Source organism: Chroicocephalus ridibundus, chromosome 1 (assembly GCF_963924245.1).
Source record: "Chroicocephalus ridibundus chromosome 1, bChrRid1.1, whole genome shotgun sequence".
Classification (NCBI taxonomy): Eukaryota; Metazoa; Chordata; class Aves; order Charadriiformes; family Laridae; genus Chroicocephalus; species Chroicocephalus ridibundus.
The window spans coordinates 28,684,632-28,701,422 of NC_086284.1; the positions used below are offsets into that span (position 1 = coordinate 28,684,632).

General features: G+C 35.0%; 1 protein-coding gene across 5 annotated transcripts in view; it reads left to right on the forward strand.

Moving 5' to 3' along the window:
- NBEA (neurobeachin) overlaps positions 1-16,791 on the forward strand; it is a 513,163-nt gene that overhangs the window by 184,481 nt on the left and 311,891 nt on the right. For 4 of the 5 annotated variants that reach the window (XM_063332757.1, XM_063332720.1, XM_063332711.1 and 1 more), the window contains 5 exons: positions 1,256-1,436; positions 2,563-2,693; positions 3,940-4,047; positions 6,010-6,178; positions 7,554-7,649. In XM_063332757.1, coding sequence (XP_063188827.1) covers positions 1,256-1,436; positions 2,563-2,693; positions 3,940-4,047; positions 6,010-6,178; positions 7,554-7,649 — 685 coding nt within the window. The remainder of the gene's footprint in view (positions 1-1,255; positions 1,437-2,562; positions 2,694-3,939; positions 4,048-6,009; positions 6,179-7,553; positions 7,650-16,791) is intronic. The other variant, XM_063332739.1, reaches the window with a different exon arrangement.

A 16,791-nucleotide genomic window follows, 5' to 3' on the forward strand; every position in this document is an offset into this window, starting at 1 on the left:
TAAAATATTCTAAAAAGTGACTCATGACTGAGGATACTAATTTTTTAGAAGTATGGAATAAAGGAATTTTTTTTTCTGTATTTCTTTTTCTTTGGAAGAAAGTGGCCTTAATAGCACAAAATATATTTTGAAATTTTTTTTATAGGTACTTCTAAGCAAATGAATAAAAATAAACAAACGCAACAGAAATAATACTTTTCAAAGGGACCAATCAATATTGACAATCAATAAGAATCAACCGTCTATAAGCAATTTTAAAAATAGTCTTTAGGCACATAAACGAGGACAGATCAAGTACTTAATTCCATTTTCATTTTTTTTTAGGTCCAGAGGTAAAGGTGTTTAAACAGATATTTATTTTTTTAATTAAACTTACTCTTTCCTCACTTATCTGCACTGTTAGACACCTGAATGCATTTGAAAACATGACTCTGGACATCTAAGTCCAGATGTCTAAAGTTGGTTTGTTTTGTGTTTTTTTTGAGAAAAATATCTCTAAGTCTTTTTTCTTTTGGCGGGGGGAGGGAGAAGAAAACGACCCCCTTTTAGATTTCAGAAATATTGACCTGATTCAGCGTTTTTCTCTGGATTCCTGTTAAGGAGAGTCCAACACTACATTAGGAAAGAAATGGCCATTTTCTGTTAAATATATGGCACGCAGCTCACAACTTGTCACATTATTACTTCCCCCCTGTTGCTGTCATTAGGGAGCAAACGTACTCTCTTCTGATCCCCAGGAGAATTGGACTCTGTCAGGTTCCTATGTGGTATAAGCATTCCCAGGGAGAACGAATTTGTGGAAACAGGGCAAAACTGGTTTTTCCCACTCCACTGGTCACATTTACTTGTTTATCTAAAGGAACGTAAAAGCTATGCAGACAGTAATTACTTTCTTCTGCTGTCAGTTTACTTAGGCTATGGAAGAATGTAAGAGGACGTTGCACCCTTATATACCATGCATTGTTTTACTGTCTGGCCACACTTTGTCTTTATGTAATTGCTAATAATTTTCTCATTTATATTAGACTTTTTCTTGTCTATTACAGCATGTAAATGTAAATGATTTTCTCACTCTTCATGCTGTCTTACTTTGAATTTCACTCACAGTTTATGTTAATGCTAACAGTAGAAGATTTTTAAATAACTTTTCAATGTATTTGTTATTAAGCATAACAATTTAGATTTGTGTGTGTATGTGCTGTCTTTATATTTCAGTTGTGTTCAAACTGTTTAATTCAATTATCTCCTTTTAAAGACTGAATTGGAAAATATTGAAGTGACACAAGGAATGTCAGCAGAGACAGCAGTAACTTTTCTCAGCCGTCTGATGGCAATGGTTGATGTACTAGTATTTGCCAGTTCTCTAAATTTTAGTGAGATTGAAGCTGAAAAAAACATGTCTTCTGGAGGTCTAATGCGACAGTGCCTAAGGCTTGGTAAGTCAGCAGACAGTATGTATTAAATAATTACTTACAGATCAATGAGCTACAGATGGATCAAATAGTGACACATATAGGAAAGGACTTGTACTGACTATGATGTGATAAAATAAAAATCCCATTTATTATTGATTTGGTACAGTTTTAAGGTTGATTAATTTTGGGCACAAGAATAAGCAAAAATACCATGTCTGAAATTGTTCTTTGTTATGTATTTCAAGTTGTATATATTTGAGGAGAGTAAAACTAATATAAGTAATTAAATAGAGGATTTTTTTTTTTCTTAAAACTGCTTTGCTACCTGCATGTTGCAGGTTTCCTTATCCAAGTCTCCATGGATTTGGATGACTACTTATAGGCTATGTAACACTAAAAGCATGGGATGCATGGACAGACTCTGTAGACATTAATATATGTTGCAACAGTCTGGCACCTATCTTCACTATTTACTCTTTGCTATATACTGTTAGAATTAATTTAGGAAACTTAAAAATGTATGAATAATGCAAGCTGTTCTATGCAAACTATATCACTTTATCCTTGTGAACATTAAATTTTGACTGTCATCTGGCATGATGCTGTTTTGCTAATGTTATGTCCCACATACATGTCATCTCTCAAATGATGAATAATTTTTATACTCAGATTTTGCCCTGTTATTATTCATACCACTTATTAGGTCACTGACAATTATACTGCTCCTGGTATAAAACTTGTGGTGTCTTCTGAGTGATCAATTTTCATCAAATTCTAAATTACCACCTACTATTTTTTTTCTATTCTAGCTGTACATAGGTACTTTCAGATTTTAAGTGTTGATAACCGATCAATAACATATGAGATATGAGAGCTTCAGTTCAAGGACCAGTAATTTTCAGATTTTAATATAGTGATATAACAGTTATATAAAACATTTAGTTGTTCAAACGAGGAATGAAATTAATAAAGCACCATAATGTTTTCTTAGTACCAATGGAGAGTCTGATATGAGAACTATGTCGCACTTGCTGTTTGGGCATGGTTATTGACCTATCAGTCTAGATGTACAGACTGCTAATTGATGTTCTGAATATAACATAGAGAAAATATTCTAATTTGTAGCATTTCCATAACTTCTTTCTAGTTTGTTGTGTGGCTGTGAGAAATTGCTTAGAATGTCGGCAAAGGCAGAGAGAGAGAGTGAACAAGACGTCGTTAATCAGCAGTAAAACTCAAGAAGCTCTTCAGGGTGTAACTGCATCAGCGGCAACCAAGGTAACTCAGTCTGCAATTACCAACAGCAATGGCAAGTTTGTACCAGGCTCAGAAAATAATTGTAACTGCTTCTCAAATATTTGGCAAAAGCTTAGGTTTTTGTTACTAACTGGTGTAGGGTCAAAGTACGTATGGGGGTTTATTTGAAACAAGAAAAGGTTAATGCGGTAGTATGACCAAGAGCAATTTTAAACAGCTTTTTCACTCTTGCTTGGTCTACTTAAAGAGCGAGTTTCCTTACTCACATATATCATAAATACCTGCATAGCTTTTTTAATCTGTCAGGGCACTTGCAGTTTTGATGAAATCCTGCAATCACATATTTGTTGGTAGAACATCTGAGTCCTAGTAACTTCAACAGACCTTTTCATGCATTAGACATCAGTATTTTCTGTGTAAACTTGTTTAATATTCAATTACAGCTTAATTTTTCCAGTTTCATTAATTCATTGTTCATTTTTTTCTTTTTTTTTTTAACTTGTTTACAGCTTTAAGATTTTGGGAGTCCTGAAACTAAAATCTCAAAGAATCTAGCACAGCCCATGACTAAAATGCAACACTTTGTATGATGTAAAGGATTCATTTTTTTGCTACTATATTTTCGTTACTAAATTCAGTGGTTTTTCTTCTAAAGACTTTTTCGGATAGCATTTAAAAGCTCATCTCCTTTCACAATGTTATCTCAAAAAACAGTACATTTCTCCACGTTTACACATCCAGTGCAAATCAAATCAGTATAAGGAGACTTTCACATGTTTAAGCATCATTTGTAATACATTATCATTTTTTATAGGAAGCATACTACTCTATGCTTTTGTAATCATAGCAGTTATTCTGTAAGTAGTCTAATGATCCCCAGAAAAATGAACATAAACTGATTTAAAACAAATATTTCTGCTCATAGTTTTTAAATTTAACACACGTGAGAAATAATTTATTGTACTGCTATGAAACAACTGTAATCTGAAATAACCTTTTGTGTGCAAATTATTAACTCTGGGAAGAGACGCAATTGTTCTGAGGTTCTGGGAAGATGTAACAACTTATATCTAAATAGTATTAAGACAATGATTTAAAACGTTGCTTTATTTCTAGAACCCTTGTCTGAGTATTATGTTGGAAGTATATTGGTAGTAAAAAAGCATCTCAGATTCATGCAATATCTAAAAAAGGTGTTAAATTTAGGTTCTAACAGAAATGCTTTGATATTTTGGGGGAAAAAAATCTCACTACTTTTTATTTTTAGACTCCCCTTGAAAATGTCCCTGGCAATCTTTCTCCTATAAAAGACCCTGATAGGCTTCTTCAGGATGTTGATATTAATCGTCTACGAGCAGTTGTTTTTCGTGATGTGGTGAGTAATATGTGCTGTAATTCTTTCTTCTGCAAATCATCACTTATATTTTGAAAGAGATTTTGATTGTACCGGAATTAAAAATATCCTTCATGTGTTGCGCTTAGTATATTATCTGCAAACCATCTGCTCATGGCTTTTTAACTACCAGCCATTTTCTGTACTTTAAAATCATACTGGTAAGCTATTTGAGATTAATAGCTAACTGTGTTTAACAGTCAGACTGGATCTTATATTAGCCAAATAATCACAGGCAGAAAAAATCAGTTATGACCTATGTTGATTAAGACTGTATTACTAAAGGTGTCAGCTATTTGTCCAACCAGGGTAGGAGAAAGAATCATTATATGTATTACAAAATTGCAGCAAATGATTTATAAAGATAATTTTTATTTCTGCTAAAAATATATATATACGCATTTGCTGTATATAAATACATATAAAAATGCTTTTCAGATTTGTCTGCAACTTTTTTTAGCATAAAACTGCACTGCAATGGATTTGTTTGTGAAAGTAGTACAATAGGAATTATTATTATATATACACAAATGGATATGTTATGTTTAAACTTCTCCAATCCAAGTTCAAGTGGATTGAAGTGAAGACTGAAGTTAGGAATAGCTTTAAAAAGAAGAAAGAACTTGTCACAAAAAAAAATTATGTTGGAATGACCTGATCGTCTTGAAGGGCAAGGTTGAATTTGGGTGGAGATCTTCTGTCGCCTATCCTTTTCTTAATGAGAGAAGGAAATAGGGGAAATATAGTTTCTGGCATTTCTATAATGAAAGGAAGTCTTTAATAAGAGGACTCCTAGTTATTTTAAGAATTGCAAAGGCATGCAGCCAAATTAACACCAAAAAACATGTAAAGCAAGCACTGGATTTGTAATAAAAAATGCATATGTGTGGAACTGAGACAAGGTGAAACCACTATAGGAGTAGATAGAGGATGAAGTCTTAATTCTGCCGTGTTGGGTTTTACACCATAACAATAATAAAAGACATTTCAGTTGAATTACAGCAACTTAAGCTCAATCGGGGTGGTATCTAAGGCACAGATGATAGTTGCCTTAGAACAGCAGACTATGTGGGGTGGGAGGAAAAGGTGACAGTGGAGTTACTGTGGTCCTGGCGTTTTCTTAAATCAGAGTCATGGAAAACTAGGATTGCTGCTGACAATCCTGTTGAAGGAAAAATCAGAATGTGAGAGCTCGGATTTGTTAGTGGAATAATATCATAGAATCATAGAATGTGTTGGGTTGGAAGGGACCTTTCAAGGTCATCTAGTCCAACCCCCTGCAGTAAGCAGGGACATCTTCAACTAGATCAGGTTGCTCAGAGCTTCATCAAGCCTGGCCTTGAATGTCCCCAGGGACGGGGTCTCCACCACCTCTCTGGGCAACCTGTGCCAGTGTCTCACCACCCTCATTGTAAAGAACTTCATCCTAATGTCTAATCTAAACCTACCCTGCCCCTCCTGCTTTTACACCTTACCAAGAAGCTGTTACACTTGCTAATTACAGTGTTGTCTAGAAAAGCATCAGCGAGCTTAGTTTTCCCTCTTAGCAGTAGTACCCCTTACCTTCTTGTGGCAGGAGCTTTCAGAATCTTATTCTTGAGGTAGCAAAAAAGTCAGTTGGCTTTGCTTGTTGGGAAGCCTTGAAAGCACTCTCAGACCAGGCCAGAACAGAGTCAGGCCTCTGTTCTGAAAAGCCCATTGACTCCATAGTCCCAGAGATCTGTGTAGTGGCCAAATTATGTGTAAAATTCAGTACTTAATACATGCTGTGTGCATAGCACTGCACTGAAAATACATTAATTCTTCTAGATAATCCATTTGCTACTATGCTAACATAGATAATGTTTCAGAAAGGTATTCTTTATTAAGCCTTGTGATGATTTTTTGTGAAAATTTTATGGAAATGTCCAATATTATAGGTCTGTTCCTTTTTCTCCAACACAGGACGACAGCAAACAGGCTCAGTTCTTGGCTTTGGCAGTAGTCTATTTTATTTCCGTTCTGATGGTCTCCAAATACCGTGATATACTAGAACCACAACGAGAAACTGCAAGGTCTGGGAGCCAGGCAGGTAGAAATATCAGACAAGAAATAAATTCACCAACAAGTACAGGTACATTTGTTTTCTTCAAATGTTATTTGACTTTTTTTGTAGAAAAATATTTTTAGTGAGTAGCTTAAGATCCTAATAGGAAATTACTTGCTACTTTCTTCCTCTGTAATTATTCGGTTCTTTAACATACATTGGCAGATTAAAGTTATTCTGTATATTTGCTTATAGGGTAGTAACTAATTTTCATTTGCATATTGCTTTTTTTATGCCTTTTTTTCTTTAATTTGAAAATAATTAAAAAGAAACAGGGTGCCTCATGGAGTTAAAACTGTAGAGTACAAGACAGTTGATCAGCACAACTTCCTGAATCTGTTATTTGTTAGCAAGAACAGATATCTTTAACTCTATACTATGAAATGTATAAACAGCGAACACAGCTGTTTGCCCATGTGAACTCCTTTTGTTTGAATGAGGAGGTTTTTGCAGGGGTAGTGGTGGAGTATTTTCTTGGAGTCCTGCTGTGTTGGTGCCTGCATTTAAAAGCCTATGGAAGCAATATAATAAAAAGGAAGCATTTCTATTGCCTTCTTTGACTGAACTGTTTGTGATTTTTATTAGTAGTAGTGGTTTTTACTAGCATGTGTTTTTCAGCCTGCGAGGGAAGGAGTCTGTTAGCTGTCAGAAGCCGTCAGAAATTAGGGATGCAAACTCTACCCCGCTTTGTTTCAAATATTTTACACTGTCAGTTCAGTAGGTTTTTTCAAATCTGATTGGATTGGTTATAACTCTGCCTTCCATGTTAAAAGAGCTGAAAACAGTAACTAATTTGTCCATGAAGCTCTTTATGTATGGTTTTTTTCTTGTATTGATTTTTAATTAATTTCTTCATTTATGGAGTTGCTAATTTTCATTCTTCATAGAATTTATCTTCCAATTTGTGTCATATTTACATTTAGTCTTTATTTTCTGAGTCATCGTGATGTTTTCATTTACTACTTATACATAATTTTTAAAGTCCATGTGCTTGTAGGCTTTCCACTTTAACTGTACTACATGAATGTAGTCAATTATGAGAAATCATAATGGTTTTGTGCCTTCCTGGTTATATGTTATGGTTCTGCACTAATAAGCTGCTAGTTTCAGTGACCTGTTTCATCCATGATTGTCTTGCCTGTGTGCGTGTGTATATATATCTATATCTACCTGTGTCTCTTTTCCCCCATGAATGTTGCTCTTGAAGTGCCCAAATAATAGGTATGCTGTTTCCTATCTCTTGATACAGAACTTGTTTTCTTCCTTTAGAAATGCATTTTTTGTTGATAATACCATATTTGCATGTTTCAATGAGATAGGATATCTGTCATGGATCCACAGTGGACCAGGCCACACATGAATACTAGCTGGCTCACATTTGATTCCATGATTTTCTCCACAGTTGTGGTCATACCATCTATCCCTCACCCAAGTTTGAACCATGGATTCCTTGCCAAGTTAATTCCTGAGCAGAGCTTTGCCCACTCATTTTACAAAGGTAATATTAACATCATCTCCTAACCTGTTTGGGTGTTCTTATTTAATGTAATGTAATTCAAGAACTAACTGTGATGTAATTGTTGATAAATAAGTATACGCCTCAGGTTACATGGAGATCAGACCTGATGATACCTTCAAAACTATAACTTCCTGCCTACATTTCTCTAGGAAATCTCTTTCCCACTTTTACTACCATTTATTAGTTTTACTTATTATGAAATAAAATAAAATAAAAGCACTCAGGAGGAGGGAATGGATGTAGAAAATTTTAATTGCTTTTGGTTTGTGGTTATTCTGCTACAATATTAGGGCCATAAAAATAAAATCAGGCCTATTTTAAAAATACTGCATACCATATAAAGTATGTAGTACTTTGGTAGTATTCCCTTTCCCCATATCTTTCCCTGCTCTTTTGCCTTCCTTTCTTGCTTTTTTCCTTGCTTTCTTGATGGTATGTAAACCTCTGATATTGTACGTATTGTGAATTATTTTATGCCTGTTAGTTAATGTGCTGTGCTTTTCTTGAAGGAAACCGCTTTTGTGACCAGAGCAACTATTATATGTTTTGGGCCTGAATTGTTTTGTTCGTTTGTTTGTTTTGTTTTAATAGCTTCTATATAATGTAGGGAATATGTTTTTCAGATGTCATTACTTGAAAAAGAGAGGGTTACCTGAATGTACCTTTAGCCAAGTTTGCGTGGACATTTCCCCGTTTATTTGCATGCACTGTGCTGCGAATACAGAAATGTAAAATATTTAAAAAATTTTATCTGATGAAAATGTTCTTGGTATAATTTTGAAAAATCTCAATGGGTAAAAAGATTGATTTATCAAAAGCCTAAGAGATTTAAAATTGCATATAAAGAACAGAAATAGGGAACTTCCTACTTTAGTAATAATGCAACGTATGTTTATCATACATTGTTCTGGGAGTGTCACATTAAAATACCTATTACATCAACTGAAACTATCACTATGTTGATCTGCTATTTCTTAAACTTTGGTATGTGCGTGTTGGTATACTATAAACTGTTTTAAATTCTAACAACTGGTAAGCAAGGGTTTGTGATTTTGATTAATAAGACCATAGTCAGCCATACAAAGAAAAAAAAAATATTGTGGATCATTCAATTTGCTGATGTAATGTTTTTTATTGTGACATGGTTGCATTTGTATGATTTAATCCATCATTGATAAAAGGAACCATTTCCTCTAAGTTCAGAAGAGTGCTACAGTACTATGCGGTACTACAGAATAAACCCCTAAAGCTTCATTAAATATTGCTTACTCATCTTTTTTTTTTTCTTTTCTTTTGCATTTAGAGCGTGTTTCTGCATATCAGGCATAGGATATTTTATTTCTAACCAACTTTGCTTGAAAGTTAGGATTGTTTAGACTGTCGCAAAACACAGCTATTTAAAGACATTTTAATTTTTATTAGATTTAATACAATAAAAGTAAATTATGCAACATAAATGAGATTATATTGCTATTTGTACACAGCTTGAGATTTGATATAATGGATGGCAAAAGGAAGTGAAAAACAAATAGTTTTTCTTCTTATCCATATATAGTACATGAATAAAATATACGTAACAAAAGCAAAAAAAAAGTTTAAGAAATGGAGACAGCCATACAAACTCACCAAAATATTTCAGATAAGGCATTTTTTAAGAATTGTCTTCTACACTATTGTCTATAGTACTTGTTTTACCTTGAGTTCAAGTAAAATATAGTTTTGTTTTTAAAAGAGTTCAATAGCGCTACAGTAAAAGTGTAAGCAGGGTACAAAAGAGAAGTGTTTTGGCTTTAGAAACAAATTATTCGATAAAGGAAGTGTTATCTGTAGCTAGTTATTTTATTTGTTGATCTCATCACATCCTTCAATGTTTTAACTCCAAGGTCTCAGCCACTTATACCAAACTGCTTCACCCATTAGAATAGAAAAATGTTTCTGCTTTTTATATTCTGAACCCAGTTCCTCAGTTTTGAACAACATTAGCAGGAAATGAAATGAAAAAAAAAAACTTGCCAATGCTGTCAGAAAAGGCTAAAAGTCAAACCCTATTTTGTCATTTCACGAATCTTTCGTTCCAGTGGCTAAGCCAATTGGTTTGCTTTTAGTGATCTGACACACTTTCAGATGTTGGCAGCAAGCATGTAATATTTGAATATTATTTTAAATTTTAAGGTATTTTAACATATTATAGCGTGGTTTAATGTAACATTTAAAAATAAATACATATTTTTAAAGCAAAATCCTATTTATTAAAAAATGGATAAAAATTCAGTTGTTACATGGAAGTAAAGTCTCTGTATTTTATTCATTCCACATGATACTAAATGGATGTAAAGGATTTGTTCTTTGTCAGTACAATTCAATACAGCAAATTATATCATTATTGTTAGAACTGTACAAGACTACTTTGAGACAGATCTCTATGAATTTAGGGAGAGGGACTGGCTACTTAAAATAAATCTGTTTCTGGTAGATGGTATCTAATTATCTGACCAGGAAAACTGTCGGGAGAAGGGTAAGGTAGGAGTAGGTATAATACCAGTATTTCAGTAAGATACTGGTTTTGTTCTTAGTGATGCTTTTTTTTTTTTTTCTTTTTCCTACATGGGGCAAAATCTTTAAATAAAGATATTAATGGGCACAAACTTGAACATAGGAAATTACACCTAAGCATGAGGAGGAACTTCCTTACTTTGAGGGTGGCAGAGCAGTGGCACAGGCTGCCCAGAGAGGTGGTGGAGTCTCCGTCTCTGGAGACATTCAAAACCTGCCTGGACGCGTTCCTGTGCAACCTGCTCTGGGTGACCCTGCTCTGGCAGGGGGGTTGGACCAGGTGATCTCCAGAGGTCCCTTCCAACCCCAACCATTCTATGATTCTGTGAAAATATATTTAAGGCTGTGTGAGAACCTACTTGTCTGAGGCACATTACAGTATGTCATTTATGTATGCTTCTTATGAGTAACTACAGCTGGTGTCAAGTGCAGGTTACAAGAATTTTAAACATCGTTATACTTCAAATTAAGCTTTTTGGTTCTCATAATATAAAATGTTGACCTTTCCCTAGTTTATTGATGATCTTATATACAAATAAAACATAATATTGAAATAAAAGATTTTAAAATATGCTTTGCAGGGAAATATATTCTACCTTTACTTACAAATGTTTGTAGGTGGTAAAATAAGGATTTAATGTTTCTTTTGCTGTTAATCAAATATTGTTCGCAAGCTATGTGTTATCTTCTGGTGCTTAACGGAGAAAGGAAAAACCCAGGAAGCAAAAAATAAACCAATGGTGTCCATGAGTACCATTTAACAACAAAAACGTTTATTTCTTCCTAATGTTCTATACTCCTGTATTTATTTTTCTATCTAAGCTGATCCATGGGGAGGAGAAAAATGTGTCTCTATTTATAGATTTACTCTGTCATAAGTTTTTTGCAAGTGCTTGGTTTTCTCCTGCTAGTTTCTGATGTCTTTAAAGGGTCTGTAGTTCTTCTAAAATAGTCTATGTTAGACAAAGCAGAACTTGCAAAGTGAAAAGAAAGCTCCTTCTCTTTTCAATTTAGGTCATGTATAGTATTACTCTTTGGAATAATTTATTATCACAGTCTCAAGGAAAATAGCAGATCAGGACTATTTTCTTGCATTTGAAGGATGTCTGAGAAACACAGTCCTACAAAAGTAAATGTTGCCAGACTTGCTTCTTCCTGTTCACAATACCAAAGAATTAGAATGAGTTAGACTTTGGGGATGTCATATGGCTCAGTTTCTTTGTGTTTGTGGAGATTTCAAAATGGAGACTTTTAACCAAGAATTATTTAAATGCAAGAGCCTATCAAGTGGTCTAAATAGTTACCTGGCCTACAGACTTTCTGGTTCATCAGATTTCTTCAGCTGACTGTGATGAAGAGTTCTTCAACATTATGGGCATAGCATTAAAAATGTTTTTTTCAGAAGGGGAGAGTTGTTTTTGACTGACTAGTCAAAGGTAATGGAAACGTTCTTTATCATTCTCGCTGTCCCTGTGACTATGGGTATTTGCAGTATGACCAAAAACTCTGTACTAGATTTTCATTTTTTATCTTGAATCATCAGTCATATGTGAGTTGTACTTTCTGGAAAATATCAGTAGTGAATCAGTGTCTGAGCTACTCATCCCAGTCTCCCTTTGTAACAGGTGGAGAGAACTTAGGGCACGTGTAGGGTACAATTCATCTGTCCTGCTTTAGATATCTACTTAAAAGAGAGATAAATTGGACATTAGAAATACCTATCTTTCCATGCACTTTAGATGTCATTGTAGGCCTCTGCCTCGGTAAGATTAATCGTAGCTCCTTTGACTAGCCTTAACTGAACTCCAGACACAAAACTTGCTATATGACAAATGCTGGCATGAACTTCTTTGATCTCAGGCACTTAATCCAGTCAAATGACATTGTGTGCCTTAGTAATATCCCCATCCCATAGATATCTGTAATTTGTTACATAGATGTTCATACATACCCTTCCTTATGAGTATTACACGTATATGGTTTGAAAGTAGGAACTATGTATCCAAACAATTACGTAATGTCTTCAACCTAATGATTGTCAGGCATGTTCCCTCTGTAGCTGGCATCTAATAAATCTGAGCAATGCATATCGATGTCCCTCCAATAGACCCTTATTTCTTCTCTACCTGTCTAACGGCGAGCGATGCAAATAATCTGCACCTTTCTCCATTATAAAGTATTTTTGAATACTGATTTGTTTCATTGTATGGTTGAGGGGGTTTTCAGTTTTGTTCTTTTTTTGTCTAGTAAGTATCCCAGTCTCCTTTTTTTGCCTGCTGAGTGCTTGAGATCCTCGAAGGAGACTATTCCTTGCAGTCTGATGTACTCACAAACCCTTTTATAAAAATCTTTGGCTTTCATCTTTAGCAGCATCTTCCACAAAGATCGTGTGTGAGAAATCATAGCTGTGTTGCATTTAGTAGAGAAGCAGTGCTAAAGCTTAATCTCTACTCCTGGCGATGGGGGATGATTTCAAATCCTTTGAAAAGCTTCCTTTCAAATTCAGAAGGTTGAAGATAGTCCCAGTAAGCAAAGTTGCTTCCCATGGAAGGCAAACAAACTTCTGTTTTATTTTGCAAGCAAATACATTAAATTAATCTTAATGTTAGAGGATATTCAGGTCTTTGTAGAAGCATTATCAAGACTCTTACAAGGCTTCTGACTTCATGGCACATTCTAAAAGTGCACCTGAGGAGTGGAACTTGCCAGTTCCCACAGACATTTTAGGATCAAATTGTGTTAGTCAAGACATCATTAGTGGTCTTTACTTTTGGTCAGCAAGAACTAGCCTTGTGAACTGAGCATGAAATGCTGAAATTTGTATTTCTGGAATGGCAGCAATTGTAATATCTTAGAAAATAATGTTTTATTCTCAGCTGATTTTTCTGGTAAGATAGGGATGTTTCCCCAAAATTGGTATGAAAATATCTCTGTTATATCTGGAAGGTGTGGAAGCTGAGACTGAAAAATTAAGAGTAACCCTTTCTCTTACCAGATAGAGGATAATTAGTACGCATTTTCAGAGTAGAAATATCTGGTCGTTGGAATAAGACACAGGAGAAACAGAGGAGCATGGTACTTTCTGTAAATAGCAGCTAATAAACCTTGTCCTGTAAAGCCAAGTAACCTCTTCAAGTTACAGCTAGGAATTTGAAGTTGTTTTAGCTATGGTGGTCAGGATCACTTAAGATGAGTTTTCTCAGTTCTGGTCATTATTGAAGCTACCCTTGCTAACCTTGAAGGTTTATTGGACTACCGTTTCTTTCAGCAGTGCTTCCACATCTCCAGCAGTGGAAAAACTGTGAATAATCTTTTTTTTACACTTCAGCTGGCAGCCTGTTAATTACTGAGAACACAATCATTGTTAGCTAAATAATGGAAAGGTATTTTCAGTTGAAAACTGATGTTTCCACTTAGCATTTTTCAGAAGTGTTTTGGAAATGAAAGCATTGCAACAGTGCAATTCACCTTATAACATACTGTGCAAAGAAAATCAATATGTAGCTTATCACAACATTTTATCAAAAATGGATTGGCTTTTCAACTCCCTTGATATCACTGTCTGTATTTTTTCCAAAGCACTGTAAATGAACAGATTTCTTAAAGGTATGTGCTGTGGATGGATTGGAAGCTATTGATTTTTTTTTTTCCTTGACAGAACAAACTATATTAAAAAGTTGCAGAAACAGCTTTTTCTTTGAAGACAAGTAAAGCATCAAGTTTTTCTGATCTCATAGGTATACAGTACTCTGGGTATTGTATGTTGCTACACTGTTCTTTGTATTCCTAATGTAGTAACATAGAGATTTCCAGCCTATTTTTAAACCAAATAAGGGCATAAGGGTAGCAGTCCAACTATGCAGAGTGCACTAAAGGACTAATGTACACTGCCTGTGAAAATATCCTTTGCCTCCACAAAGTCCTGACAAAATTCATGGCTCCATCTTCCTCAAAATCTAGTTGTACATATGTTTTCAAGAAACTTTGGGAGATGTTATAAGGGATATGGATGATAATCGTGAGAATCATAAAATTCAAATTCTACTGAATTTCTGTCTGCTGCTTAAAATTATCATACTGCTTTCCTGATGAAATATGTGTTGCTTATTCCAACTACCTCTGAGAGGACGTGCATTTGAAGATCATGAGATAGTAATAAATACATCTTGATGTAATATTTATTGCCCTTCACCAACTACTTAAGGCATCAGAAGAGAGGTTTGCACATATATTTCATTATTAATTGATCAGTCATTATGTACGCGTAAAGCAGTTGTAATAGGGATTTTTTTAAGTAACATCAATACTTATTTTCATTTGTACAAATTACAGATATTTTAAGTTTTTTATTTTTTCGAAGTAGTGCTTAATATAGACCATTTTTAGTATAAGTTTTATCATATATATGGAACTTACTATGTGCTTCACTGTTAACTTTTATTGCTGGATGCTGTAAAACTAGCTGACAGAATTATTTTTTTCTTTCTTTTGCAAGAAATGTCTAATCACAAAAACATCAGCTTTCTCAGCACAGGTCAGAAATACAGATATCATCATAGATAACTGCCAGCTAATCTATTTTTTCATTATGTGTTTTTGAGTTTACACAAGGCAAAAATTAAAATAAAAAAAAATAGAAACCAGCAAAAACTAGGGAAATTCACATATAAAAAATAAATATGGTTTCTAATTTGCATTTGTTTTTTGTTTCAAATGTAAACAGCTGTTTTTATACTCTGAAGTTGACATTTTTTTTATTACAACTTTTCATTTTCTTAAATTTATTTTATCTAAGTCTTTTTTAGTTAATGCCGTGGCAATGCATTGTTTTAGGACTGCTGGCATTTTGTTTGGCAACCAGGCAATCAGGGTGATGTACAGATGTCTTATCTGTCAGGCACTGAGTAAAAGAGGTTTGATTAGTAAGGAGAACTTTCTACGTTGATTAAAGACATGGCCTAAACAAATCAAGAGTTATGTCTGTCGTAAGTGTCTCTCTTAATACTCTTGTTTGGTCAAGGAGCTGCCCTGTGTGCCTGCTTGAGTCCGGGGGTGATTGCAGGGAAAGAAACAAATGAGAAGACTTTTGAGGAGTTTGAGCAAGTAGAAACAATTTCCAGGGAGCAAAAGGAGAAGACACACACTTACAGGTGTTCAGCTGTGAAAAAAGGCTGATAATTACTCTGCCCTCTTCATTCACTTCCCAACCTTGATTTCCCCAACTTAAGCCTTTCCTGCTCATTTCTCTCCCATTTCAGAGCCTCTGTATTTTTCCTGGTCCAGAGATACATCCTTTCTCCTCACCAATCCATTCTGGTTAAAAGGAAATTCCCAACCCTCTGTCTTAAATCTCCTGTCTCGAGGTCTGTGCCCTTCCGATTGCCAACCCACCCTAGAGTCTTTCATATCTGACCTTCCCCAGGCCCCCAGTTTTCAGCTGTGTTCCTCCCTCAGCTATTCATGTCCAAGCCCTGGGTATCCCTGCTTGTGGCTTTCACTCTTCCCGGCCAGATGCTGCGGTTGCATGTGCTCTATTTCTGCCTCTTCATGTACATGATTACTGGTCCTCTGTTAGACACGCAACGGAATCTGTGCTATTGCATTGCTATCCTTGCAAAAGCAAAGGGCCAGCTTTTAGTCTGTCAGGAATTTGAGGAACCTGGATAAATGGTCTGTCTAAATAATAGATGCAGGCTGCATTTATCAAGCGTTTTCCTAGATGAAAGCCTGATAGTGCAAGACTGACAAATAGTAACCCTAAGCCAGGTTCTTTTTCCTCACTTTTTTAATAATTCAATTATCAAGGAAACTTGTTTAAAAATATTTAGTTCTGCGAAATAAAAGTCAGTGTTGCTCAGATAGCCTTGCCTCAGAAATAACAGAACCCCATGAACTCCATTAGTGGGTCATGACCAGATTTGCCTATTAATGCATAGTTATTACACGAAGAGTGATACTGGCCAGGCTGCCAAAATGAGTACGTGTTATGTGGTTGGACTGTGACCACAATCACTATACAGGGAATTTTTACTCTGTTCTCTTTATAACTTCCAAATTAAAATAGAAATGCCAGTAGGAAAAAAGGTCCTGAGTAGATGCAGAGCAGCTTGGTGTCTTAATGTTTTATTTAAGGTGATTCTTCTCACTGTTGTGCCTCAGCCTCTGAGGACGTTTCCATTGCAACTCCATTCTTGGGTACTGCTGTCAATGTACTTTTAAATCAGACTCATTACTTTTTGATTCTGTCCCCACACTTAGTTTCTCATCTCAGTTTAATTGTGCTGCTTCTCGTTTATGAAAACAAGTAGATTGATGTTGCTAGGAAGAATTTCTTCCCTCTCTTTATAGCCTAGAGCTTAGGAATTGATTAGTTGACTCTGCCACCTATGGAGGAAGCTATAATATCACTGCCTTGTTGGATTGAAAGCATTTTCACCTTGTAGTGTCCCTGAAAGTTTGTCGAATACTACAAAGTGGTACATAAAATGCAGATAATAAGGTTATTATTAATGCCTTAAGATAGCTATACAGAAAACAACTCATAAATTCTCCAGTGCACATGCAAACT